Source organism: Triticum urartu, chromosome 7A, assembly GCF_056163025.1.
Source record: "Triticum urartu cultivar PI428250 chromosome 7A, HENAU_Tu73, whole genome shotgun sequence".
Lineage (NCBI taxonomy): Eukaryota > Viridiplantae > Streptophyta > Magnoliopsida > Poales > Poaceae > Triticum > Triticum urartu.
This window is the reverse complement of record NC_141879.1, coordinates 553,209,758-553,236,794: the sequence shown is the minus strand read 5'-3', so window position 1 is coordinate 553,236,794 and position 27,037 is coordinate 553,209,758. Positions and strand designations below refer to the sequence as shown.

The following is a 27,037-nucleotide window of genomic DNA, read 5'->3' as shown; positions in this document are numbered from 1 at the left end:
TTTGCATCTTGCGGATTCCACTAGTAAGAAACCTATGGGAAAGATTAATGATGTTCTTATTGTTGCAAATAGGAATTATGTGCCCGTAGATTTCATTATTCTTGATATAGATTGCAATCGTACATGCCCTATTATTCTTCGTAGACCTTTCCTTGGAACGATTGGTGCAATTGTTGATATGAAAGAAGGAAATATTAGATTCCAATTTCCGTTAAGGAAAGGCATGGAACACTTTCCTAGGAAGAAAATTAAATTACCTTATGAATCTATTATGAGAGCTACTTATGGATTGCATACCAAAGATGACAATACCTAGATCTATTCTTGCCTTTATGCCTAGCTAGGGGCGTTAAACGATATCGCTTGTTGGGAGGCAACCCAATTTTATTTTTGTTTTTTGTTCCTATTTAGTAATAAATAATTCATCTATCTTCTGTTATGAGGTGCCAAAGTAGAACCTTTGGGAAGACTTGGGGGAAGTCTTTGCGATCCTGCTGTAAAAAACAGAAACTTTAGCACTCACGAGATTTGCTGCCATTTTTTACTGGAGAGTGCGATTAGGTTGATTCTTTTGCAGATGATTAATAGACAAATTCCTCACGTCCACCTTTAGAATTTTGGGGGTTACAGAAGTATTCGAAACCTACAGATTACTACAGACTGTTCTGTTTTTGACAGATTCTATTTTTCGTGTGTTGTTTGCTTATTTTGATGAATCTATGGCTAGTATCGGGGAGTATGAATCATAGAGAAGTTGGAATACAGTAGGTTTCTTATACTAACGGAGCTGATGAGATTTTCTGTTGAGTTTTGTGTTGTGAAGTGAAGTTTTCAAGTTTTGGGTAAAGATTTGATGGATTTTGGAACAAGAAGTGGCAAGAGCCTAAGCATGGGGATTCCCAAGGCACCCCAAGGTAAAATTCAAGGACAACCAAAAGCCTAAGCTTGGGGATGCCCCGGAAGGCATCCCCTCTTTCGTCTTCTTCCATCAGTAACTTTACTTGAGGCTATATTTTTATTCACCACATGATATGTGTTTTGCTTGGAGCATCTTGTATGATTTGAGTCTTTGCTTTTTAGTTTACCACAATCATCCATGCGGTACACACCTTTTGGAGAGACAAACATGAATCGGAATTTATTAGAATACTCTATGTGCTTCACTTATATCTTTTGAGCAAAATAATTTTGCTCTAGTGCTTCACTTATATCTTTAAGAGCACGGTGGTGGTTTTATTTTATAGAAATTATTGATCTCTCATGCTTCACTTATATTATTTTGAGAGTCCTTTAGAACAGCATGGTAATTTTCTTTGGCTATAAAATTAGTCCTAATATAATAGGCATCCAAGATGGGTATAATAAAAGCTATCATAAAAAGTGCATTGAATACTATGAGAAGTTTGATTCTTTATGATTGTTTTGAGATATGAAGATGGTGTTAGTAGAGTAGTTGTGAATTTGAGAGATACTTGTGTTAAAGTTTGTGATTCCCGTAGCATGCACGTATGGTGAACCGTTATGTGATGAAGTTGGAGCATGATATATTTATTGATTGTCTTCCTTATGAGTGGCGGTCGGGGATGAGCGATGGTCTTTTCCTACCAATCTACCCCCCTAGGAGCATGTGCGTAGTACTTCGTTTCAATAGCTAATAGATTTTTGCAATTAGTATGTGAGTTCTTTATGACTAATGTTGAGTCCATCGATTATATGCACTCTCACCCTTCCACCATTGCTAGCCTCTCTAGTACCGCGCAACTTTCACCGGTACCATAGACCCACCATTTACCTTCCTCAAAACAGCCACCATACCTACCTATATATTATGTAATTTCCATAGCCATTCCGAGATATATTGCCATGCAACTTTCCACCATTCTGTTTATTATGACACGCTCCATCATTGTCATATTGCTTTGCATGATCATGTAGTTGACATCATATTTGTGGCAAAGCCACCATTCATAATTCTTTCATACATGTTACTCATGAGTCATTGCACATCCCGGTACACCGCCGGAGACATTCACATAGAGTCATATTTTGTTCTAAGTATCGAGTTGTAATTTTTGAGTTGTAAGTAAATAAAAGTGTGATGATCATCATTATTAGAGCATTGTCCCATGTGAGGAAATGATGATGGAGACTATGATTTCCCCACAAGTCGGGATGAGACTCCGGATGAAAAAAAGAAAAAAAAAAGAGAAAAAGGCCCAAATAAAAAAATAATGAGAGAAAAAGAGAGAAGGGACAATGTTACTATCCTTTTACCTAGGGATGAAAATGGAGTGGAAACTTTCCGTTTTTCGGAGGAAAAATGGAAACGGAGAGGAAATATGAAAATGGAAACGGAAATTTGCAAAACGGAAGTGGAAATGGAATTTTTTATGCGGAAACGGAAACAAAAACGGAACGGTGTTTTCCGGTGGAACATACATGGAAACGGAACTTTCCATTTCCGTGAATATGGAATTTCTATTTTTACTATAGACCTATAGCTGCTTTGTAGCCCAACCACAAATGAGAACACAGTGACACAATTAGTAGAATAGGTCTAAGGCCCAACTTCTACTACCACATGTACTCAGCTTGACCCTATACGCAATTGTCCGGTACTACTACAATACTACGCTAAGTTGCTAACATAATGATATTATTTTGTAGCCATGTTAACAACTCATTAAATTTGTTTGTTTTTCTGTGTATTTCTCTATGATTCAAGGGGTTTTTAAGTTCTGATCAATGCCTACTTATGTTTCCGTATCCACTTTGTATTCGCTATGTGTCTGTTTCCGGTAGTATCTGTTTCCGTATTCATTTCTAGGGTTTCTGTATTCGTCTCCACTTCTGCAAAAAATGTGAAAACAAATATGATGGCACTCAGTTCCGTCCGTTTCCGCTCCGTTTTCATCCCACACTTGTGCTTCAAAGTAGCACCACGATCTTCATGATGAGAGTCTCCTATGTTGTCACTTTCATATACTAGTGGGAATTTTACATTATAGAACTTGGCTTGTATATTCCAATGATGGAGTTCCTCAAAATGCCCTAGGTCTTCATGAGCAAGCGAGTTGGATGCACACCCACTTAGTTTCCTATGTTGAGCTTTCTTACACTTATAGATCTAGTGCACCCGTTGCATGGCAACCCCTACTCACTCACATTGATATCTATTGATGGGCATCTCCATAGCCCGTTGATACGCCTAGTTGATGTGAGACTATCTTCTCCTTTTTGTCTTCTCCACAACCACCATTCTATTCCACCTATAGTGCTATATCCATGGCTCACGCTCATGTATTGCGTGAAGATTGAAAAAGTTTGAGAACATCAAAAGTATGAAACAATTGCTTGGCTTGTCATCGGGGTTGTGCGGGATTTAAATATGTTGTGTGGTGAAGATAGAGCATAGCCAGACTATATGATTTTGTAGGGATAACTTTCTTTGGCCATGTTATTTTGAGAAGAGATGATTGCTTTGTTAGTATGCTTGAAGTATTATTATTTTTATGTCAAACTTTTGTCATGAATCTTTCGGATCTGAACATTCATGCCACAATAAAGAAAATTACATTGAGAATTATGCTAGGTAGCATTCCACATCAAAAATTCTGTTTTTATCATTTACCTACTCGAGGACGAGTAGGAATTAAGCTTGGGGATTGATACGTCTCCAACGTATCTATAATTTTTTATTGTTCCATGCTATTATATTATCAACCTTGTATGTTTTATATGCATTTATATGCTATTTTATATGATTTTTGGGACTAACCTATTAACCTAGAGCCCTAGTGTCAGTTTCTGTCTTTTCCTTGTTTTTGAGTATCACAGAAAAGGAAAACCAAACGGAGTCTAATTGACCTGAAATTTCACGAAGATCATTTTTGTACTAGAAGAAGCCCACAGAGTACCAGAGATGGGCCAGAAGAGTCCCGAGGCCACCACGAGGGTGGGGGGCGTTCCCTACCCCCTTGGCCGCGCCCCCTACCTCGTGGCCTTCTCGGGGACCCCCCTGACTTGTTCCTGACTCCAACACCTCTTATATAACCCCAAACTTCCAGAAAGAAACCTAGATCAGGAGTTCCGCCGCCACAAGCCTCTATAGCCACCAAAAACGAATCTAGACCCGTCCCGGCACCCTGCCAGAGGGGGAATCCCTCTCCGGTGGCCATCTTCATCATCCTGGCGCTCTCCAAGACGAGGAGGGAGTAGTTCACTCTCGGGGTTGAGGGTATGTACCAATAGCTATGTGTTTGATCTCTCTCTCTCTCTCGTGTTCTTGTTTCTGCATGATCTTTATGTATCGCGAGATTTGCTATTATAGTTGGATCTTATGATGTTTCTCCCGCTCGACTCTCTTGTGATGGAGTGAGTTTTCCCTTCGAAATTATCTTAACGGATTAAGTCTTTAAGGATTTGATAACACTTGATGTATGTCTTGCATGTGCTTATCTGTGGTGACAATGGGATATCACGTGATCCACTTGATGTATGTTTTGGTGATCAACTTGCGAGTTCCGTGACCTCGTGAACTTATGCATAGGGGTTGGCACACGTTTTCGTCTTGACTCTCCGGTAGAAACTTTGGGGCACTCTTTGAAGTTCTTTGTGTTGGTTGAATAGATGAATCCGAGATTGTGTGATGCATAACGTATAATCATACCCATGGATACTTGAGGTGACATTGGAGTATCTAGGTGACATTACGGTTTTGGTTGATTTGTGTCCTAAGGTGTTATTCTATTACGAACTCTATGATATTTTGAACGGAAAGAATAGCTTCGTGTTATTTTACTACGGACTCTTGAATAGATCGATCAGAAAGGATAACTTTGAGGTGGTTTTGTACCCTACAATAATCTCTTCGTTTGTTCTTTGCTATTAGTGACTTTGGAGTGACTCTTTGTTGCATGTTGAGGGATAGTTATATGATCCAATTATGTTATTATTGTTGAGAGAACTTGCACTAGTGAAATTATGAACCCTAGGCCTTGTTTCAACGCATTGCAATACAGTTTTCGCTCACTTTTATCATTAGTTACCTTGCTGTTTTTATATTTTCCGATTACAAAAACATATATCTATCATCCATATTGCACCTGTATCACCATCTCTTTGCCGAACTAGTGCACCTATACAATTTACCAATGTATTGGGTGTGTTGGGGACACAAGAGACTCTTTGTTATTTAGTTGCAGGGTTGTTTGAGAGAGACCAGCTTCATCCTACGCCTCCCATGGATTGATAAGCCTTAGGTCATCCACTTGACGGAAATTTGCTATTGTTCTACAAACCTCTGCACTTGGAGGCCCAACAACGTCTACAAGAAGAAGGTTGTGTAGTAGACATCAGGGATGCTTGATACATATCCAACTTATCTATAGTTTTTTATTGTTCCATGCTATTATATTATCCGTTTTGGATGTTTAATGGGCTTTAATATACCTTTTTATATTATTTTTGGGACTAACCTATTAACCAAAGGCCCAGTGCAAATTGATGTTTTTTTCCTATTTCAGTGTTTCGCAGAAAAGGAATATCAAACGGAATCCAAACGGAATGAAACCTTCGGGAGAGTTATTTTTGGAACAAACGTGATCCAGGAGACTTGGAGTGGACGTCGAGAAAGAAGCGAGGAGGCCACGAGGCAGGAGGGCGCACCCAGGGGGTAGGCGCGCCCCCACCCTCATGGGCCCCTCGCAGCTCCGCCGACGTACTTCTTCCTCCTATATATACCCATATACCCCGATAACATCCAGGAGCACCACGAAACCCTATTTTCATCGCCGCAACCTTCTGTACCCGTGAGATCCCATCTTGGGGCCTTTTTCGGTGCTCCGCCGGAGGGGGAATCAATCACGGAGGGCTTGTCGGGGGGATGGACCCCGGGCAAGCAACGGAACCCGGATCCTTTGAAAAAACAACGGGGCCGGCGTCGTCCCTCAAGACGGCTCGCGCTCGACCGAGTCGCTCAACTCGGCCAAGCCCCCTCAACCCGGCCTAATCCACGAGACTTCTACAACAAGCTAGCCCAGGGCGGCCGAGCCCGGCGCACCAAGACTTACCCGACAAGCCAACGCCCCTTGGCGTGTACTCCAACCCCGCGAAGGGTCAGCGGCCATCCCATCCCAGCCGTACAATGGGACGAGTCGCCACCAACTGATGACCGAAGCCACAGGGTCCTGCCCATGCCTTTGGTCAGTCAGACGAGGCAACAGTGCCCCCACCTACCCGTTGACCAGGCTCGGCATGGCAACAGTGCACCCATCGTCACCCATGACGCCAGCAAGCGGCGACCTGATGGAGCGCCACTGTAGCCAACTCGACTCGGCCACGCCCTGACGATCGACAAGACTGCCAACAGTGCTACCGTACCCGTCGGGCCCCACGCCCGGGGAACCCGGCGAGACCTGGTACCTGGCGGGTCCCAGCATCGGGTCCCCAGGCGCTGACAACCCGACCCCGCGGCCTTGTAACATTACCATTGTTCCCCTAGGGGTTGACCTATAAAACCCCCCAGGAGGCCTCCATGCACCGGGTGAGAAAGCAAGTAGGTGAAGAACGCAGCAGTAGAACACCCACACACAAGGAGAGAGTAGCCCAAGCCTCGGCATGCCTTTATTCCTCCCCAATACATCTCAAGGAGCAATTTTGTACTGTAACACATAAACCACACTCGGAATGACTAGGGGTGTTATCTCTCTGGAGAGCCCCGAACCTGGGTATGTCTTGCGACCCGCGCTCGCTCATGCCAACCTCGCCGCCGGAGCCCACCAGTGCCCTCGAGCCTCCTCCTCTCTTTAGCCATCCCATGGCATCTGTCATGCACCCACCACGACAGTTGGCGCCCACCTTGGGGCAGCTCGAGGTCCTGGCCGGAAGCATGCTTCAGACGGGGTTCTACTCCGACTCTGACGAGCCTGTCACGCTGGCGGACGATGTCATCGATGCGCTCGTCGTCTCCTTCGCTGCACTGTGCATCTCCGATGCACCTGCGACCGACGTGTACCCCAAGGAGGTGCTCAACTTCTCCGACTCCCCCCTTTTCCTTGGCGGCGGTGTTCCCTCCGGGGCAATGGACCTCTGCGTAGAGGTTTTCGTCACCGACACCGGCGCCGCTTCTTTGTCCAGCGCGGCGAGGAAGGCCGCCGAAGCTAGGACCGCAGTGGGTTGGGCCAGCCTGCCTGACCCCCTGCGGGCCACGATGCAGAGCATGTGCATCCCCATCGGCACCGACATCGACACCTCCGACGTCGCCGAGGCCCGAACCCGCCTCAATGAGGATCGCCAGCGTCTGCTGGACCTCACCGAGACGCTAGCTGCCACGCAACGCCGCCTCGACTCTGCTCAACTGGAGCGCAACGCAGCCTATGGCTTCACGCCGGCCGCGCCTGAGCCAAGCCAGGTCGCCGACGTACGGGCCCGGGGAGGCGCGATCGACCGTGCCTTCAGCTCCATCCCTCCCGTCTACGAGACCCCCGTGAAGAACATGCGCGCTGCCCAGGCGGCCGCGGTCGGTCTGGACCAGCTCCGAGCCGAAGAGCTGCAGGACCGCCTCAAGAGGGTGAACAACCTCCTCGCTGCGGCTAACGCGCAGCAGGACCGCCTCAACCAACTCACCAAGCCGGCCGGATCCGGCTCCGCCCGTGTCGCTGGACCCAACGATTTCCAGCACACGGCGTCCTCCCCACCCGGCGAAGCGCACTCCAGCCACACTCGGACCCGGCGCAACCCCGCCCTGACGACCGCCGGCGTTTTGGGCGACGAGCCGACCTCGGAGGCCCGAAGCCGGCTCGACCCCCTACTCCAACCCGCTCAACGTCCGGCAGGAGGAGACCCGCCCCCCTGTGGCGTGGTGACTGACCGGCTGGGCTCGCGCGCCATCGACGACACCGACGCCCGTCATCGCCTCGACCGACTCACCCTCTTTCAGGAGCTAGAGGAAACCGGCCCCGTCGGGCCGACATGCTTCGGACCACGCATCCGAGTTGAGCCATTTACCAAAGGGTTCACGCTCCCCCGCGACACCCCCAAGTACAACGGCACCATGAAGCCGGAGGACTGGCTCACCGACTACGCCACCACCATCGGCATCGCCGGCGGCAACCGCCGCCTTGCCGTGTGCTCCAAGGGTCGACACGCACCTGGTTGAACAGCCTGTCGGAGGGCAGCATCAACGCGTGGGTCGATTTCGAGCAAGCCTTCGTGCGCAACTTCATGGGCACGTACAAGCGACCCGGCCGCCCTATGCAGCTCGCCATGTGCGTGCAGGGACCGGCGGAGACCGGTCGCGAGTACCTCGCACGCTGGACCGAGCTCCGGAACATCTGCGAGGTGATACGTCTCCAACGTATATATAATTTTTGATTGTTCCATACTATTATATATTTTGCTTTGGATGTTTAATGAGCCTATTTATACACTTTTATATTATTATTAAGACAAACCTATTAACCGGAGGCCCAGCCCAAATTGATGTTTTTTGCCTATTTTAGTGTTTCGCAGAAAAAGAATATCAAACAGAGTCCAAAAGGAATGAAACCTTCGGGAGCGTGATTTTTGGAACAAACATGATCCAGAGGACTTGGAGTGGACGTCAAGCAACCAACGAGGAAGCCACGAGGAAGGGGGCACGCCTACCCCCCTAGGCGTGCCCTCCACCCTCATGGGCCCCTCGTGGCTCCACCGACCTACTTCTTCCTCTTATATATACCTACATACCCTGAAAACATCAGAGGGCACCACCAAAACCTAATTCCACTGCCGCAACCTTCTGTACCCGTGAGATCCCATCTTGTGGCCTTTTCCGGCGCTCTACCGGAGGGGGCATTGATCACGGAGGGCTTCTACATCAACACCATAGCCTCTCCGATGATGTGTGAGTAGTTTACCTTAGACCTTCGGGTCCATAGTTATTAGCTAGATGGCTTCTTCTCTCTCTTTGGATCTCAATACAAAGTTCTCCTCGATTCTCTTGGAGATCTATTAGATGTAATCTTCTTTTGCGGTGTGTTTGTTGAGATCCGATGAATTGTGGGTTTATGATCAAGATTATCTATGAACAATATTTGAATCTTCTCTGAATTCTTTTATGTATGATTGGTTATCTTTGCAAGTCTCTTTGAATTATTAGTTTTTTTTTGGCCTACTAGATTGATCTTTCTTGCAATGGGAGAAGTGCTTAGCTTTGGGTTCAATCTTGCAGTGCTCGATCCGAGTGACAGTAGGGGAAACGACACGTATTGTATTGTTGCCATCGAGGATAAAAAGATGGGGTTTATATCATATTGCACGAGTTTATCCCTTTACATCATGTCATCTTGCTTAAAGTGTTACTCCGTTCTTATGAACTTAATACTCTAGATGCATGCTGGATAGCGGTTGATGTGTGGAGTAATAGTAGTAGATGCAGGCAGGAGTCGGTCTACTTGTCGTGTTGGTTATTATTTGGTTGACATGAAGAGATTGACATGTGTGGAGTAAATATTTATCTTATTATTAGTATCTCTATCAGATCTCACTCTTGCAAGTGGCCATGAAGAGATTGACAACCCATTTATCGCGTTGGTTGCGAGGTTCTTATTTGTTTGTGTAGGTACATGGTGACTCGCGCGTGGTCTCCTACTGGATTGATACCTTGGTTCTCAAAAACCGAGGGAAATACTTATGCTGCTTTGCTGCATCACCCTTTCCTCTTCAAGGGAAAACCAACGCGTGCTGAAGAGGTAGCACGAGGGCATCCACAAAGTCCAAGCAATTCAATACTTCATCAACGGGTGCCGGGACGACACCCTTCTCAAGCACAAGCTCTTGCGCTCTGAGCCGGCCACCATGCTGCACTCATGGTGACGGCGGACAAGTACGCCACCGCCGACTCCGCCATGAATATCCAAGTGGCTCTGGATGAGGCCGGCAAAGCAATTTCGGTTCCCCCTCCGAAGCCGACCGGCGAAGGAAGCCGGCAGCAGCACAACCAGAGAAAAACAAGCGCAAGGCCGATCAGCCGACTCAGCGCTATGACAACTGGCTCGTCGCAGCCGCCGAGCAGGTGCCCGCGACCGACCCGGCCGCCAAGCGCCGGTAGACCGGCAAGACGACATGGCAACCCGCCATGAGTTTCGAGGAGATGCTCGACGCTCCTTGCAAGCACCACAGTGGCGCAAGGCCGTCCACGCACACGCTTCAGCAGTGCGCCATCATCATGCCAGATTGAAGTTTGCTTCGAGAAATCTTATAGATTTGGCCATGGGAGGCACTTTTATGGAAATCACTTTAGGAGAAGCTACCAAACTCCTAGATAATATTATGGTTAATTATTCTCAATGGCACACTGAAAGATCTACTAGTAAAAAGGTGCATGCAATTGAAGAGATTAATGTTTTGAGTGGAAAGATGGATGAACTTATGAAATTGTTTGCTAATAAGAGTACTCCTACTGATCCCAATGATATGCCTTTGTCTACTTTAATTGATAATAATAATGAATCTATGGATGTGAATTTTGTTGGTAGGAACAATTTTGGTAACAACGCGTATAGAGGTACTTTTAATTCTAGGCCGTTTCTTAGTAATTCCTCTAATAATTATGGTAATTCCTACAACAATTCTTATGGAAATTATAATAAGATGCCCTCTGATTTTGAATCTAGTATTAAAGAATTTATTAGTTCGCAAAAGAGTTCCAATGCTTTGATTGAAGAAAAATTCCTTAAGATTGATGAGTTGGCTAGGAACGTGGATATAATTTCTCTTGATGTTGATTCTTTGAAAGTTAGATCTATTCCACCTAAGCATGATATCAATGAGTCTCTCAAAGCCATGAGAATTTCCATTGATGAGTGCAAAGAAAGAACCGCTAGGATGCGTGCAAAAAAGGCTTGCTTTGTGAAAGCGTGTTCTTCTAGTTTTCATGATAATAAGGATGAAGATCTAAAAGTGATTGATGTGTCCCCTATTAAATCCTTGTTTTTCAATATGAATCTTGATAATGATGGGACTGGAGATGAGTCAACTTTAGTTAGAAGGCATCCCAAAAATTCGGAGTTTTTAGATCTTGATGCACAAATTGTTAAAAGTGGGATTGAAGAGGTTAAAACTTTAGATGGCAACGAACCCACTATCTTGGATTTCAAGGAATTTAATTATGATAATTGATCTTTGATAGATTGTATTTCCTTGTTGCAATCCGTGCTAAATTCTCCTCATGCTTATAGTCAAAATAAAGCTTTTACTAAACATATCGTTGATGCTTTAATGCAATCTTATGAAGAAAAACTTGAGTTGGAAGTTTCTATCCCTAGAAAACTTTATGATGAGTGGAAACCTACAATTAAAATTAAAATTAAACATCATGAATGCTATGCTTTGTGTGATTTGGGTGCTAGTGTTTCCACGATCCAAAAAACTTTGTGTGATTTGCTAGGTTTCCGTGAATTTGATGATTGTTCTTTAAACTTGCACCTTGCGGATTCCACTATTAAGAAACCTATGGGAAGAATTAATGATGTTCTTATTGTTGCAAATAGGAATTATGTGCCCGTAGATTTCATTGTTCTTGATATAGATTGCAATCCTTCATGTCCTATTATTCTTGGTAGACCTTTCCTTAGAACGATTGGTGCAATCATTGATATGAAGGAAGGGAATATTAGATACAATTTTCGTTAAGGAAAGGCATGGAAAACTTCCCTAGAAAGAAAATTAAATTTCCATATGAATCTATTATGAGAGCCACTTATGGATTGCCTACCAAAGATGGCAATACCTAGATCTATCCTCGCTTTTATGCCTATCTAGGGGCGTTAAACGATAGCGCTTGTTGGGAGGCAACCCAATTTCATTTTTATTCCTTGATTTTTGTTCCTTTTTAGTAATAAATAATTTATTCCTTGATTTTTGTTTTTTTGTGTTTAATTAGTGTTTTTGCCAAGTAGAATCGTTGGGAAGACTTAGGGAAAGTCTTTTTGATCTTGCTGTAAAAAACAGAAACTTTAGCGCTCGCGAGAATTGCTGTCATTTTTTATTAGATAGTGATATTTTGTTAATTATTTTTGAAGATGATTAATAGATAAATTCCTCACGTCCAGATATTTATTTTAGAATTTTTGGGGTTCCAGTAGTTTGCGTTTGATACAGATTACTACAGACTGTTCTGTTTTTGACAGATTCTGTTTTTTGTGTGTTGTTTGCTTATTTTGATAATCTATGGCTAGTAATGGAGTTTATAAACCATATAAAAGTTGTTATACAGTATATTTAACACAAATATAAATAAATAATGAGTTCATTACAGTAGCTTAAATTGGTGTTTTCTTTTCTTTCGCTAACGGAGCTCACGAGATTTTCTGTTAAGTTTTGTGTTGTGAAGTTTTCAAGTTTTGGGTGAAGATTTGATGGATTATGGAACAAGGAGTGGCAAGAGCCTAATCTTGGGGATTCCCAAGACACCCCAAGTTAAAATCCAAGTACACCAAAAAGCCTAATCTTGGGGATGCCCCAGAAGGCATCCCCTCTTTTGTGTTCGTTCATCGGTAACTTTACTTGGAGCTATATTTTTATTCACCACATGATATGTGTTTTGGTTGGAGCGTCTTGTATGATTTGAGTCTTTGCATTTTAGTTTAGCACAATCATCCTTGCTGTACACACCTTTTGAGAGAGACACACATGAATCAGAATTTATTAGAATACTGTATGTGCTTCACTTATATCTTTTGAGCTATATAGTTTTTGTTCTAGTGCTTCACTTATATCTTTTAGAGCACGGTGGTGGTCTTATTGTATAGAAACAATTGATCTCTTATGCTTCATTTATATTATTTTGAGAATCCTTTAGAACAGCGTGGTAATTTGCTTTTAGGCATAATAAAAACTTTCATATAAGTGCATTGAATACTATGAGAAGTTTGATACTTGATAATTGTTTTGAGATATGGAGATGGTGATATTAGAGTCATGCTAGTTGAGTAGTTGTGAATTTGAGAAATACTTGTGTTGAAGTTTGTGATTCCCGTAGCATGCACATATGGTGAACCGTTATGTGATGAAGTCGGAGCATGATTTATTTATTGATTGTCTTCCTTATGAGTGGCGGTCGGGGACGAGCGATGGTATTTTCCTACCAATCTATCCCCCTAGGAGCATGTGCATAGTACTTTGTTTCAATAACTAATAGATTTTTGCAATAAGTATGTGAGTTCTTTATGACTAATGTTGAGTCCATGGATTATACGCACTTTCACCCTTCCACATTTGCTAGCCTCTCTATTACCGCGCACTTTTCGCCGGTATCATACACCCACCATATACCTTCCTCAAAACAGCCACCATACCTACCTATTATGGCATTTACATAGCCATTCCGAGATATATTGCCATGCAACTTTCCACCGTTCCGTTTGTTATGACACGCTTCATCATTGTCATATTGCCATGCATTATCACGTAGTTGACATCGTATTTGTAGCAAAGCCACCGTTCATAATTTTTTTCATACATGTCACTCTTGATTCATTGCATTTCTCGGTACACTTCCGGAGGCATTCACATAGAGTCATATTTTGTTCTAAGTATTGAGTTGTAATTCTCGAGTTGTAAGTAAAAAAGAAGTGTGATGATCATCATTATTAGAGCTTTGTCCCGGTGAGGAAAGGATGATGGAGACTATGATTCCCCCACAAGTCGGGATGAGACTCCGGACGAAAAATAAAAAAGAGGCCAAAAAAAGAAAAGAAAGAAGGCCCAAATAAAAAAATGAGAGAAAAAGAGAGAAGGGACAATGTTACTATCCTTTTTCCACACTTGTGCTTCAAAGTAGCACCATGATGTTTATGATAGAGAGTCTCCTATGTTGTCACTTTCATAAACTAGTGGGAATATTACATTATAGAACTTGGCCTGTATATTCCAATGATGGGCTTCCTCAAATTGCCCTAGGTCTTCGTGAGCAAGCAAGTTGGATGCACACCCACTTAGTTTCTTTTGAGCTTTCATACACTTATTGCTCTAGTGCATCCGTTGCATGGCAATCCCTACTCACCCACATTGATATCTATTGATGGCCATCTCCATAGCCCGTTGATATGCCTAGTTGATGTGAGACTATCTTCTCCTTTTTGTCTTCTCCACAACCACCATTCTATTCCACCTATAGTGCTATGTCCATGGCTCACGCTCATGTATTGCGTGAAAGTTGAAAAAGTTTGAGAACATCAAAAGTATGAAACAATTGCTTGGCTTGTCATCGGGGTTGTGCATGATTTAATATTTTGTGTGATGAAGATAGAGCATAGCTAGACTATATGATTTTGTAGGGATGAATTTCTTTGGCCATGTTATTTTGAGAAGACATGATTGCTTAGTTAGTATGCTTGAAGTATTATTATTTTTATGTCAATATTAAACTTTTATCTTGAATCTTTCGGATCTGAACATTCATGGCACAATAAAGAAAATTACATTGAGAAATATGTTAGGAAGCATTCCACATCAAAAATTCTGTTTTTATCATTTACCTACTCGAGGACGAGCAGGAATTAAGCTTGGGGATGCTTGGTACATCTCCAAAGTATCTATAATTTTTTATTGTTCCATGCTATTATATATTTTATTTTGGATGTTTAATGGGCTTATTTATACACTTTTATATTATTTTTGAGACTAACCTATTAACCGGAGGCCCAACCCAAATTGCTGTTTTTTTGCCTATTTCAGTGTTTCGCAGAAAAAGAATATCAAACGGAGTCCAAACGGAATGAAACCTTCGGGGGCGTGATTTTTGGAACAAACATGATCCAGAGGACTTGGAGTGGACGTCAAGCAACCAACGAGGAAGCCATGAGACAGGGGGCACGCCTACCCCCTTGGGCACGCCCTCCACCCTCATGGGCCCCTCGTGGCTCTACCGACCTACTTCTTCCTCCTATATATGCCTACGTACCCTAAAAACATCAGAGGGCACCACCAAAACCTAATTACACTGCCGCAACCTTCTGTACCCGTGAGATCCCATCTTGGGGCCTTTTCCGGCGCTCCGCCGGAGGGGGCATTGATCATGGAGGGCTTCTACATCAACACCATAGCCTCTCCGATGATGTGTGAGTAGTTTACCTCAGACCTTCGGGTCTATACTTATTATCTAGATGGCTTCTTCTCTCTCTTTGGATCTCAATACAAAGTTCTCCTCGATTCTCTTGGAGATCCATTCGATGTAATCTTCTTTTGCGGTGTGTTTGTCGAGATCCGATGAATTGTGGGTTTATGATCAAGATTATATATGAACAATATTTGAATCTTCTCTGAATTCTTTTATGTATTATTGGTTATCTGTGCAAGTCTCTTCGAATTATCAGTTTGGTTTGGCCTACTAGATTGATCTTTCTTGCAATGTGATAAGTGCTTAGCTTTGGGTTCAATCTTGCGGTGCTCGATCCCAGTGACAGTAGGGGAAATGACGCATATTGTATTGTTGCCATCGAGGATAAAAAGATGGGGTTTATATCATATTGCATGAGTTTATCCCTCTACATCATGTTATCTTGCTTAAAGCGTTACTCCATTCTTATGAACTTAATACTCTAGATGCATGCTGGATAGCGGTCCATGTGTGGAGTAATAGTAGTAGATGCAGGCAGGAGTCGGTCTACTTGTCACGGACATGATGCCTATATACATGATCATACCTAGATATTCTCATAAATATGCTCAATTCTATCAATTGTTCGACAGTAATTTTTTCACCCACCGTCATACTTATGCTATCTTGAGAGAAGCCACTAGTGAAACCTATGGCCCCCGGGTCTATTTTCCATCATACAAGTTTTCAATCTATTTTATTTTGAAATCTTTACTTTCAATTTATATCATAAAAATACTAAAAATATTTATCTTATTATTATTATCTCTATCAGATCTCACTCTTGCAAGTGGCCGTGAAGGGATTGACAACCCCTTTATCGCGTTGGTTGCGAGGTTCTTATTTGTTTGTGTAGGTACGAGGTGACTCGCGCGTGGTCTCCTACTGGATTGATACCTTGGTTCTCAAAAACTAAGGGAAATACTTACGCTGCTTTGCTGCACCACCCTTTCCTCTTTAAGGGAAAACCAACGCATGCTCAAGAGGTAGCACGAGGGCGTCCACGAAGTCCAAGCAATTCAATACTTCGTTAACGTGTGTCGGGACGGCACCCTTCTCAAGCACAAGCTCTTCCGCTCTGAGCCGGCCACCATGACCGTGCTCATGGTGACGGCGGACGAGTACACCACCGCCGACTCCGCCATGAATATGCAGGTGGCTCTAGATGAGGCCGGCAAAGCAAAGCAGGTTCCCCCTCCGAAGCCGGCCGGCGAAGGAAGCCGACAGCAGCACAACCAGCAGAACAACAAGCGCAAGGCCGATCAGCCGGCTCAGTGCTACGACAACCGGCTTGACGCGGCCACCGAGCAGGCGCCCGCGACTGACCCGGTCGCCAAGCGCCGGTAGACCGGCAGGACGACATGGCAACCCGCCATGACTTTCGAGGAGATGCTCGACGCTCCTTGCAAGCACCACAGCGGCACAAGGCCTTCCACGCACACGCTTCATTAGTGCGCCATCACCAAGTGCATCATGAGGGGCGACGTCCTGCCTCCTCCGGCCCCGGCTCCAGGAGCGGGGCAGCCGCCTCCGCCTCCACCACCGCCCCCGGCCGGCGGTGCGATGCACGACGATGCCTACCCATCCCATAATGCAACCTACGTCGTCTTCACCAGCCTCAGTGACGACAAGCGCAGCGAGCGCCTCCTTTGGCAGGAGGTGAACACCGTCATCCCGGCCAAGACGGAGTACATGCATTGGTCCGAGCGCCCAGTCACCTGGACTCGGCAGGACCACCCAGCCATCATGCCGAACCCAGGTGGTTATGCCCACGTCCTTGACCCCACAATCGTCGTGCCTCGGCGCACGTGCAAGTTCTCCCGGGTGCTCATCAACGACGGCAGCAGCATCAACATCCTCTACCGCGACACTATGACCAAGCTCGGCCTCGAGGCCAAGGACTTGGAGCCGACCCGGACGGTTTTCCACAGCATATTTCCCGGCCTCTCCTGCTCCCCGATCGGCCGGATCCGGCTCTACGTCCTGTTCGGCGACTATAGAAACTTTCGACGTGAGCCGATCTGGTTCGAGGTGGTGAACCTGTCCAGCACATATCATGCACTATTGGGCCGGCCCGCGCTCGCCAAGTTCATGGCGGTCCCCCACTATGCCTATCTGAACATAAATATGCCGGGTCCGAACGGCCTCATCACCATAACCGACGACTACCGCAAGTCCGTGGAGTGCGCCCGAGACGGCGCCAAGCTGGCCAAGTCGTTGGTCGTAGCCGAGGAGCGGCGCTAGCTCGACCGGATCGTCGCCCTGGCCCAGGAGATGTCGGCCGCACCCATCCCGGCCGAGGACCCGGCCAATGAGGCCTCGTTCAAGCCCTCCAAGGATACCAAGAAGGTGAAGCTGAACCCCGAAGACCCCGGCTGCAGCAAGTACGTTGTCGTAGACACCCGCCTCGACAGCAAATACGAAGGAGATCTCGTCGACTTCCTCCATGAGAATCGGGATATCTTTGCATGGACCCCAAAAGACATGTCGGGTATCCCGAGGAAGTATGCCGAGCACAAACTTCATGTCCGCAAGGACGCCAAGCCCGTCCGTCAACCCCTATGACATTTTTCCGAAGAGAAGAGAAGGACCATCGATGAAGAGGTCGCCAGACTTTTGGCGGCCGGCTTCATCATGGAAGTATTTCACCCCGAGTGGCTTGCCAACCCGGTCCTCGTTTTGAAGAAGAACAACACCTGGCCCATGTGTATCGACTACACCAGCCTGAACAAGGCCTGCCCCAAAGACCCGTTCGCTCTCCCGCGGATCGACCAAGTCATCGACTCCACCGCCGGGTGTGAGCTCCTGTCCTTTCTGGACGCTTACTCCGGCTATAACCAGATCAAGCTAGACCCGGCCGATGCCTGAAGACGTCCTTCATCACGCCCTTTGGGGCGTATTGCTACATCACCATGTCGTTCGGCTTGAAGAACGCCGGCGCCACTTTCCAGCGCTGCATGCAGAAGTGCCTGCTGTCGCAACTCGGCCGCAATATCCACGTCTACGTGGACGACATCGTGGTGAAGACCAAGCAGCACCTCACACTCCTCGACGATCTGAAGGAGACCTTCGCCAACCTGCGCGAGTACAAGGTCAAGCTCAACCCAGAAAAATGTGTTTTCGGAGTCCCGACCAGAAAGCTACTCGGTTTCCTCGTCTAGGAGCGCGGCATTGAGGCAAACCCGGAGAAAATCAAGTCCATCGAGCGCATGCGCAAGCCGGCCCGGCTGCGCGATGTCCAGAAGTTCACCGGCTTCTTGGCCTTGGTCAGCCAGTTTCTCAGTCGGCTGGGCGAGAGGGCCTTGCCCTCGTATCAACTGATGAAGAAGACGACGTCGTTCGAATGGAACGACCAGGCGGACGAAGCCTTCCGAGACCTCAATCGCATGCTCTCCACCGCACCAGTCCTGGCCGCACCGACCAAGAAGGAGCCGTTGTTGCTCTATATCGCCGCAACCTCGCGGTCGGTCAGCACGGTGATGGTGGTCGAGCGACTAGAGAAGGATAGGGTCCAAGCCGTCCAGCGTCCCGTCTACTACCTAAGGGAGGTGCTCTACGCCTCGAAGTAGAACTACCCGCACTACCAGAAGATGTGTTACGGCGTGTACTTCACCGCCAGGAAACTGAAGCAGTACTTCCAAGAGCATGTCATCACCGTGGTTAGCACGGCCCCTCTCGAGGACATCATTGGGTGCCGGGATGCCTCTGGCCGAGTCACCAAGTGGGCGCTTGAGCTAGCCGGACATACCATCCTCTATGAGCCCCGCACTACAATCAAGTCCCAAGCTTTGTCCGACTTCCTCATCGACTGGACCGAGACCCGGTACCTGCCGCCTAAAGGAAATATGCCCTAGACGCAATAATAAAGTTATTATTTATTTCCTTATATCATGATAAATGTTTATTATTCATGCTAGAACTGTATTAACCGGAAACATAATACATATGTGAATACATAGACAAATAGAGTGTCACTAGTATCCATCTACTTGACTAGCTCGTTGATCAAACATGGTTATGTTTCCTAACCATAGACATGAGTTGTCATTTGATTAACGGGATCACATCATTAGGAGAATGATGTGATTGACTTGACCCATTCCGTTAGCTTAGCACCCGATCATTTAGTATGTTGCTATTGCTTTCTTCATGACTTATACATGTTCCTATGACTATGAGATTATGCAACTCCCGTTTACCGGAGGAACACTTTGTGTGCTACCAAACTTCACAACGTAACTAGGTGATTATAAAGGTGCTCTACAGGTGTCTCCGAAGGTACTTGTTGGGTTGTCTTATTTCGAGATTAGGATTTGTCACTCCGATTGTCGGAGAGGTATCTCTGGGCCCTCTCGGTAATGCACATCACTTAAGCCTTGCAAGCATTGCAACTAATGAGTTAGTTGCGGAATGATGTATTACGGAACGAGTAAAGAGACTTGCTGGTAACGAGATTGAACTAGGTATTGAGATACCGACGATCGAATCTCGGGCAAGTAACATACCGATGACAAAGGGAACAACGTATGTTGTTATGCAGTTTGACCGATAAAGATCTTCATAGAATATGTAGGAGCCAATATGAGCATCCAGGTTCCGCTATTGGTTATTGACCGGAGACGTGTCTCGGTCATGTCTACATAGTTCTCAAACCCGTAGGGTCCGCACGCTTACCGTTTCGATGACAGTTATATTATGAGTTTGTATGTTTTGATGTACCGATGGTTGTTTGGAGTCCCGGATGTGATCACGGACATAACGAGGAGTCTCGAAATGGTCGAGACATGAATATTGATATATTGGAAACCTATGTTTGGATATCGGAAGTGTTCCGGGTGAAATCAGGATTTTACCGGAGTACCGGGAGGTTACCGGAACCCCCGGGAGGTTAATGGGCCATAGTGGGCCTTAGTGGAAGAGAGGAGAGGCGGCCAGGGCAAGGGCTGCGCGCCCCTCCCCCTAGTCCGAATAGGACAAGGAGAGGGGGCGGCGCCCCCCTTTCCTTCTTCTCCTCCACCTCTTTCCCCCCCAAGTCCTAATCCAACTAGGAAAAGGGAGGGAGTCCTACTCCCGGTGGGAGTAGGACTCCTCCTGGCGCGCCCCCTCTCCTGGCCAGCCGCATCCCCCCTTTTCTCCTTTATATACAGGGGCAGGGGGCACCCTAGAGACACAACAATTAATCAGTTGATCTTTTAGCCATGTGCGGTGCCCCCCTCCACCATAGTCCACCTCAATAATACTGTAGCGGTGCTTAGGCGAAGCCCTGTGTCGATAGAACATCATCTTCTTCACCACGCCATCGTGCTGACGAAACTCTCCCTCAACACTCGGCTGGATCGGAGTTCGAGCGACGTCATCGAGCTGAACGTGTGCTGAACTCGGAGGTGTCGTGCGTTCGGTACTTGATCGGTCGGATCGTGAAGACGTACGACTACATCAACCGCGTTGTGCTAACGCTTCCGCTTTCGGTCTACGAGGGTACATGGACAACACTCTCCCCTCTCGTTGTTGTGCATCACCATGATCTTGCGTGTGCGTAGGAATTTTTTTGAAATTACTACGTTCCCCAACAGTGGAATCTGAGCCAGGTTTTATGCGTAGATGTCATATGCACGAATAGAACACAAGTGAGTTGTGGGCGATATAAGTCATACTGCTTACCAGCATGTCATACTTTGGTTCGGCGGTATTGTTGGATGAAGCGGCCCGGACCAACATTACGCGTACGCTTACGCGAGACTGGTTCTACCGACGTGCTTTGCACACAGGTGGCTGGCGGGTGTCAGTTTCTCCAACTTTAGTTGAACCGAGTGTGGCTATGCCCGGTCCTTGAGAAGGTTAAAACATCACTAACTTGACAAACTATCATTGTGCTTTTGAGGCATAGGTAAGAACGGTTCTTGCTCAGCCCGTAGCAGCCACGTAAAACTTGCAACAACAAAGTAGAGGACGTCTAACTTGTTTTTGCAGGGCATGTTGTGATGTGATATGGTCAAGACGTGATGAGATATAAGTTGTTGTATAAGATGATCATGTTTTGTTGAAGTTATCGGCAACTGGCAGAAGCCTTATGGTTGTGTCTTTATTGCATAAGATGCAAGCGCCAAATAATTGCTTTACTTTATCGCTATGCGATAGCAATAGTTGCAAGAGCAATAATTGGTGAGACGACCATGTGACGACACATTGATATAGATCAAGATGATGGAGATCATGGTGTCATGCCGGTGACGATGGAAATCATGACGATGCTTTGGAGATGGATATCAAAGGCACAAGATGATGATGGCCATATCATGTCACATATTTTGATTGCATGTGATGTTTATCTTTTATGCATCTTATCTTGCTTTGATTGATGGTAGCATTATAAGATGATCTCTCACTAATTATCAAGGTACAAGTGTTCTCCATGAGTATGCACCGTTGCGAAAGTTCTTCGTGCTGAGGCACCACGTGATGATCGGGTGTGATAGGCTCTACGTTCAAATACAACGGGTGCAAAACAGTTGCACACACAGAATACTCAGGTTAAACTTGACGAGCCTAGCATATAACAGATATGGCCTCGGAACACTGAGATCGAAAGGTCGAGCATGAATCATATAGTAGATATGATCAACATAGTGATGTTCACCATTGAAACTACTCCATCTCACGTGATGATCGGACATGGTTTAGTTGATATGGATCACGCGATCACTTAGAGAATTAGAGGGATGTCTATCTAAGTGGGAGTTCTTAAGTAATATGATTAATTGAACTTAAATTTATCATGAACTTAGTCCTGGTAGTATTAGCATATCTATGTTGTAGATCAATAGCTCGCGTTTAGCTCCCCTGTTTATTTTTGATATGTTCCTAGAGAAAACTAAGTTGAAAGATGTTAGTAGCAATGATGCGGATTGGATATGTGATCTGAGGTTTATCCTCATTGCTGCACAGAAGAATTATGTCCTTGATGCACCGACAGGTGACAAACTTATTGCAAGAGCGGATGCAGATGTTATGAACGTTTGGCTAGCTCAATATGATGACTACTTGATAGTTTAGTGCACCATGCTTAAACGGCTTAGAATCGGGACTTCAAAGACGTTTTGAACGTCATGGACCATATGAGATGTTCCAGGAGTTGAAGTTAATATTTCAAGAAAATACCTGAGTTGAGAGATATGAAGTCTCCAACAAGTTCTATAGCTAAAAGATGGAGGAGAATAGCTCAAGCAATGAGCATGTGCTCAGATTGTCTAGGTACTACAATCGCTTGAATCAAGTGGGAGTTAATCTTCCAGATAAAATAGTGATTTGACAGAATTCTCTAGTCACCATCACCAAGTTAGTAGAACTTCGTGATGAACTATAATATGCAAGGGATAACGGAAACGGTTCCCAAGCTCTTCATGATGCTGAAATCGACGAAGGTAGAAATCAAGAAAAGCATCAGGTGTTGATGGTAAACAAAACCACTAGTTTCAAGTAAAGGGACAAAGGGAAGAAAGGGGAACTTCAAGAAGAACGGCAAGCAATTTGCTGCTCAAGTGAAAAAACCCAAGTCTGGACCTAAGCCTGAAACTGAGTGCTTCTACTACAAAGGGACTGGTCACTAGAAGCGGAACTACCCCAAGTAATTGACGGATAAGAAGGATGGCAAAGTGAACATAGGTATATTTGATATACATGTTATTGATGTGTACTTTACTAGTGTTTATAGCAACCCCTCAGTATTTGATACTAGTTCAGTTGCTAAGAATAGTAACTCGAAACAGGAGTTGCAGAATGAACAGAGACTAGTTAAGGGTGAAGTGACGATGTGTATTGGAAATGGTTCCAAGATTGATATGATCATCATCGCACACTCCCTATACTTTCGGGATTAGTGTTAAACCTAAAATAAATGTTATTTAGTGTTTGCGTTGAGCATGAATATGATTGGATCATGTTTATTGCAATACGGTTATTCATGTAAGTTAGAGAATAATTGTTGTTCTGTTACATGAATAAAACCTTCTATGGTCATACACCCAATGAAAATGGTTTGTTGGATCTCGATTGTGGTGATACACATTTTCATAATATTGAAGCCAAAAGATGCAAAGTTAATAATGATAGTGCAACTTATTTGTGGCATTGTCGTTTAGGTCATATTGGTATAAAGCGCATGAAGAAACTACATACTGATGGACTTTTTGAACCACTTGATTATGAATCACTTGGTACTTGCGAACCATGTCTCATGGGCAAGATGACTAAGACTCCGTTCTCCGGAACTATGGAGCGAGCAACAAATTTGTTGGAAATCATACATACAGATGTGTGTGGTTCGATAAATATTAAGGCTCGCGACGGGTATCATTATTTTCTTATCTTCACAGATGATTTGAGCAGATATGAGTATATCTACTTGATGAAACACAAGTCTGAAACATTTGAAAAGTTCAAAGAATTTCAAAGTGAAGTGGAGAATCATCGTAACAAAATAAAAATTTCTACGATATGATCGCAGAAGTAAAACATTTGAGTTACCAGTTTGGCCTTCAGTCAAAACAATGTGAAATAGTTTCACTACTCACACCACCTGGACACCACAGTGTAATGGTGTGTCCGAACGTCATAACCGTACTTTATTAGATATGGTGCAATCTATGATGTCTCTTACCAATTTACCACTATCGTTTTGGGGTTATGCATTAGAGACAGCTACATTCACGTTAAATAGGGCACCATCTAAATCTGTTGAGACGACACCGTATGAACTATGGTTTGGCAAGAAACCTAAGCTGTCATTTCTTAAGTTTGAGGTTGCAATGCTTATGTGAAAAAGTTTCAACTTGATAATCTCAAACCCAAACCGGAGAAGTGCGTCTTCATAGGATACCCAAAAAGAAAATGTTGGGTACACCTTCTATCACAGATCCGAAGGCAAGATATTCATTGCTGAGAGTGGATCCTTTCTAGAGAAGGAGTTTCTCTCAAAAGAAGTGAGTGGGAGGAAAGTAGAACTTGATGAGGTAACTGTACCTGCTCCCTTATTGGAAAGTAGTTCATCACAGAAATCTTTTCCTGTGACTACTACACCAATTAGTGAGGAAGCTAATGATGATGATCATGTAATTTTAGATCAAGTTACTACCGAACCTCGTAGGTAAACCAGAGTGAGATCCGCACCAGAGTGGTACGGTAATCCTGTTCTGGAGGTCATGTTACTTGACCATGACAAACCTACGAACTATGAGGAAGCGATGATGAGCCCAGATTTCACGAAATGGCTTGAGGCCATGGAATCTGAGATGAGATCCATGTATAAGAACAAAGTATGGACTTTGATTGACTTGCCCAAAGATCGGCGAGCCATTGAGATTAAATGGATCTTCAAGAGGAAGACGGACGCAGATAGTAGTGTTACTATCTACAAAGCTAGAATTGTCGCAAAAGGTTTTCAACAAGTTCAAGGTGTTTGACTATGATGAGAGTTTCTCACTCGTATCTATGCTTAAGTCTGTCCGAATTATGTTAGCAATTGCCACATTTTATGAAATCTGGCAAATGGATAAACAAAACTACATTCCTTAATGGATTTATTAAAGAAGAGGTGTATATGATGCAACAAGAAAGTTTTGTCAATCCTAAAGGTGCTAACAAAATATGCAAGCTCCAGCGATCCATCTATGGACAGGTGCAAGCATCTCGAAGTTGGAATATATGCTTTGATAAGTTGACCAAAGCATATAGTTTTATATGGACTTGCGGTGAAGCCTGTATTTACAAGAAAGTGAGTGGGAGCACTATAGCATTTCCGATAAGTATATGTGAATGACATATTGTTGATCGGAGATAATGTAGAATTATTCTGCAAAGCATAAAGGAGTGTTTGAAAGGAGTTTTTCAAAGAAAGACCTTGGTGAAGCTGCTTACATATTGAGCATCAAGATCTATAGAGATAGATCAAGACGCTTGATAAGTTTTTCAATGAGTACATACCTTGACAAGATTTTGAAGTAGTTTAAAATGAAACAGTCAAAGAAAGAGTTCTTGCATGTGTTATAAGGTGTGAAACTGAGTAAGACTCAAAGCCCGACCACGGCAGAAGATAGAAAAAGAATGAAAGTCATTCCCTATGCCTTGGCCATAGGTTCTATAAAATATGCCATGTTGTGTACCAGAGCTATTGTATACCCTACACTGATTTTGGCAAGGGAGTACAATAGTGATCTAGGAGTAGATCACTGGACAACGGTCAAAATTATCCTTAGTGGAATAAGGATATGTTTCTCGATTATGGAGGTGACAAAAAAGGTTCGTCGTAAAGGGTTACGTCGATGCAAATTTTGACACTGATCCAGATGACTCTAAATCTCAATCTGGATACATATTGAAAGTGGGAGCAATTAGCTAGAGTAGCTCCGTGCAGAACATTGTTGACATAGAAATTTGCAAAATACTTACGGATCTGAATGTGGCAGACCCATTGACTAAACTTCTCTCACCAGCAAAACATGATCACACCTTAGTACTCTTTGTGTGTTAATCACATAGCGATGTGAACTAGATTATTGACTCTAGTAAACCCTTTGGGTGTTGGTCACATGTCGATGTGAACTATGGGTGTTAATCACATGGTAATGTGAACTATTGGTATTAAATCACATGGCGATGTGAACTAGATTATTGACTCTAGTGCAAGTGGGAGACCGAAGGAAATATGCCCTAGAGGCAATAATAAAGTTATTATTTATTTCCTTATATCATGATAAATGTTTATTATTCATGCTAGAATTGTATTAACCGGAAACATAATACATGTGTGAATACATAGACAAACAGAGTGTCACTAGTATGCCTCTACTTGACTAGCTCGTTGATCAAAGATGGTTATGTTTCCGAACCATAGACATGAGTTGTCATTTGATTAACGGGATCACATCATTAGGAGAATGATGTCATTGACTTGACCCATTCCGTTAGCTTAGCACCCGATCGTTTAGTATGTTGCTATTGCTTTCTTCATGACTTATACATGTTCCTATGACTATGAGATTATGAAACTCCCGGTAATGCTTTCTTCATGACTTATACATGTTCCTATGACTATGAGATTATGAAACTCCCGTTTACCGGAGGAACACTTTGTGTGCTACCAAACGTCACAACGTAACTGGGTGATTATAAAGGTGCTCTACAGGTGTCTCCGAAGGTACTTGGTGGGTTGGCGTATTTCAAGATTAGGATTTGTCACTCCGATTGTCGGAGAGGTATCTCTTGTCCCTCTCGATAATACACATCACTTAAGCCTTGCAAGCATTTCAACTAATGAGTTAGTTGCGGAATGATGTATTACGGAATGAGTAAAGAGACTTGCCGGTAACGAGATTGAACTAGGTATTGAGATACCGACGATCGAATCTCGGGCAAGTAACATACCGATGACAAAGGGAACAACGTATGTTGTTATGCGGTTTGACTGATAAAGATCTTCGTAGAATATGTAGGAGCCAATATGAGCATCCAGGTTCCGCTATTGGTTATTGACCGGAGACGTGTCTCGGTCATGTCTACATAGTTCTCGAACCCATAGGGTCCGCGCGCTTAACATTTCGATGACAGTTATATTATGAGTACCGAAGGTTGTTCGGAGTCCTGGATGTGATCAGGGACATAACGAGGAGTCTCGAAATGGTCGAGACATGAAGATTGATATATTGGAAACCTATGTTTGGATATAGGAAGTGTTTCGGGTGAAATCGGGATTTTACCGGAGTACCGGGAGGTTACTGGAACCCCCCCAGGAGGTTAATGGGCCATAGTGGGCCTTAGTGGAAGAGAGGAGAGGCGGCCAGGGCAAGGGCCGCGCGCCCCTCCCCCCTAGTCCGAATAGGACAAGGAGAGGGAGCGGCGCCCCCC

General features: G+C 44.6%; 1 protein-coding gene across 1 annotated transcript; it reads left to right on the top strand.

Annotated features, from left to right (window-relative positions):
• The first annotated feature begins 18,348 nt into the window (after positions 1 to 18,348).
• LOC147960407 (uncharacterized) lies at positions 18,349 to 18,708 on the top strand. The gene has a single exon (XM_087533333.1). The coding sequence runs from the start codon at positions 18,349 to 18,351 to the stop codon at positions 18,706 to 18,708; it is 360 nt and encodes a 119-aa protein (XP_087389459.1).
• Positions 18,709 to 27,037: the final 8,329 nt, after the last annotated feature.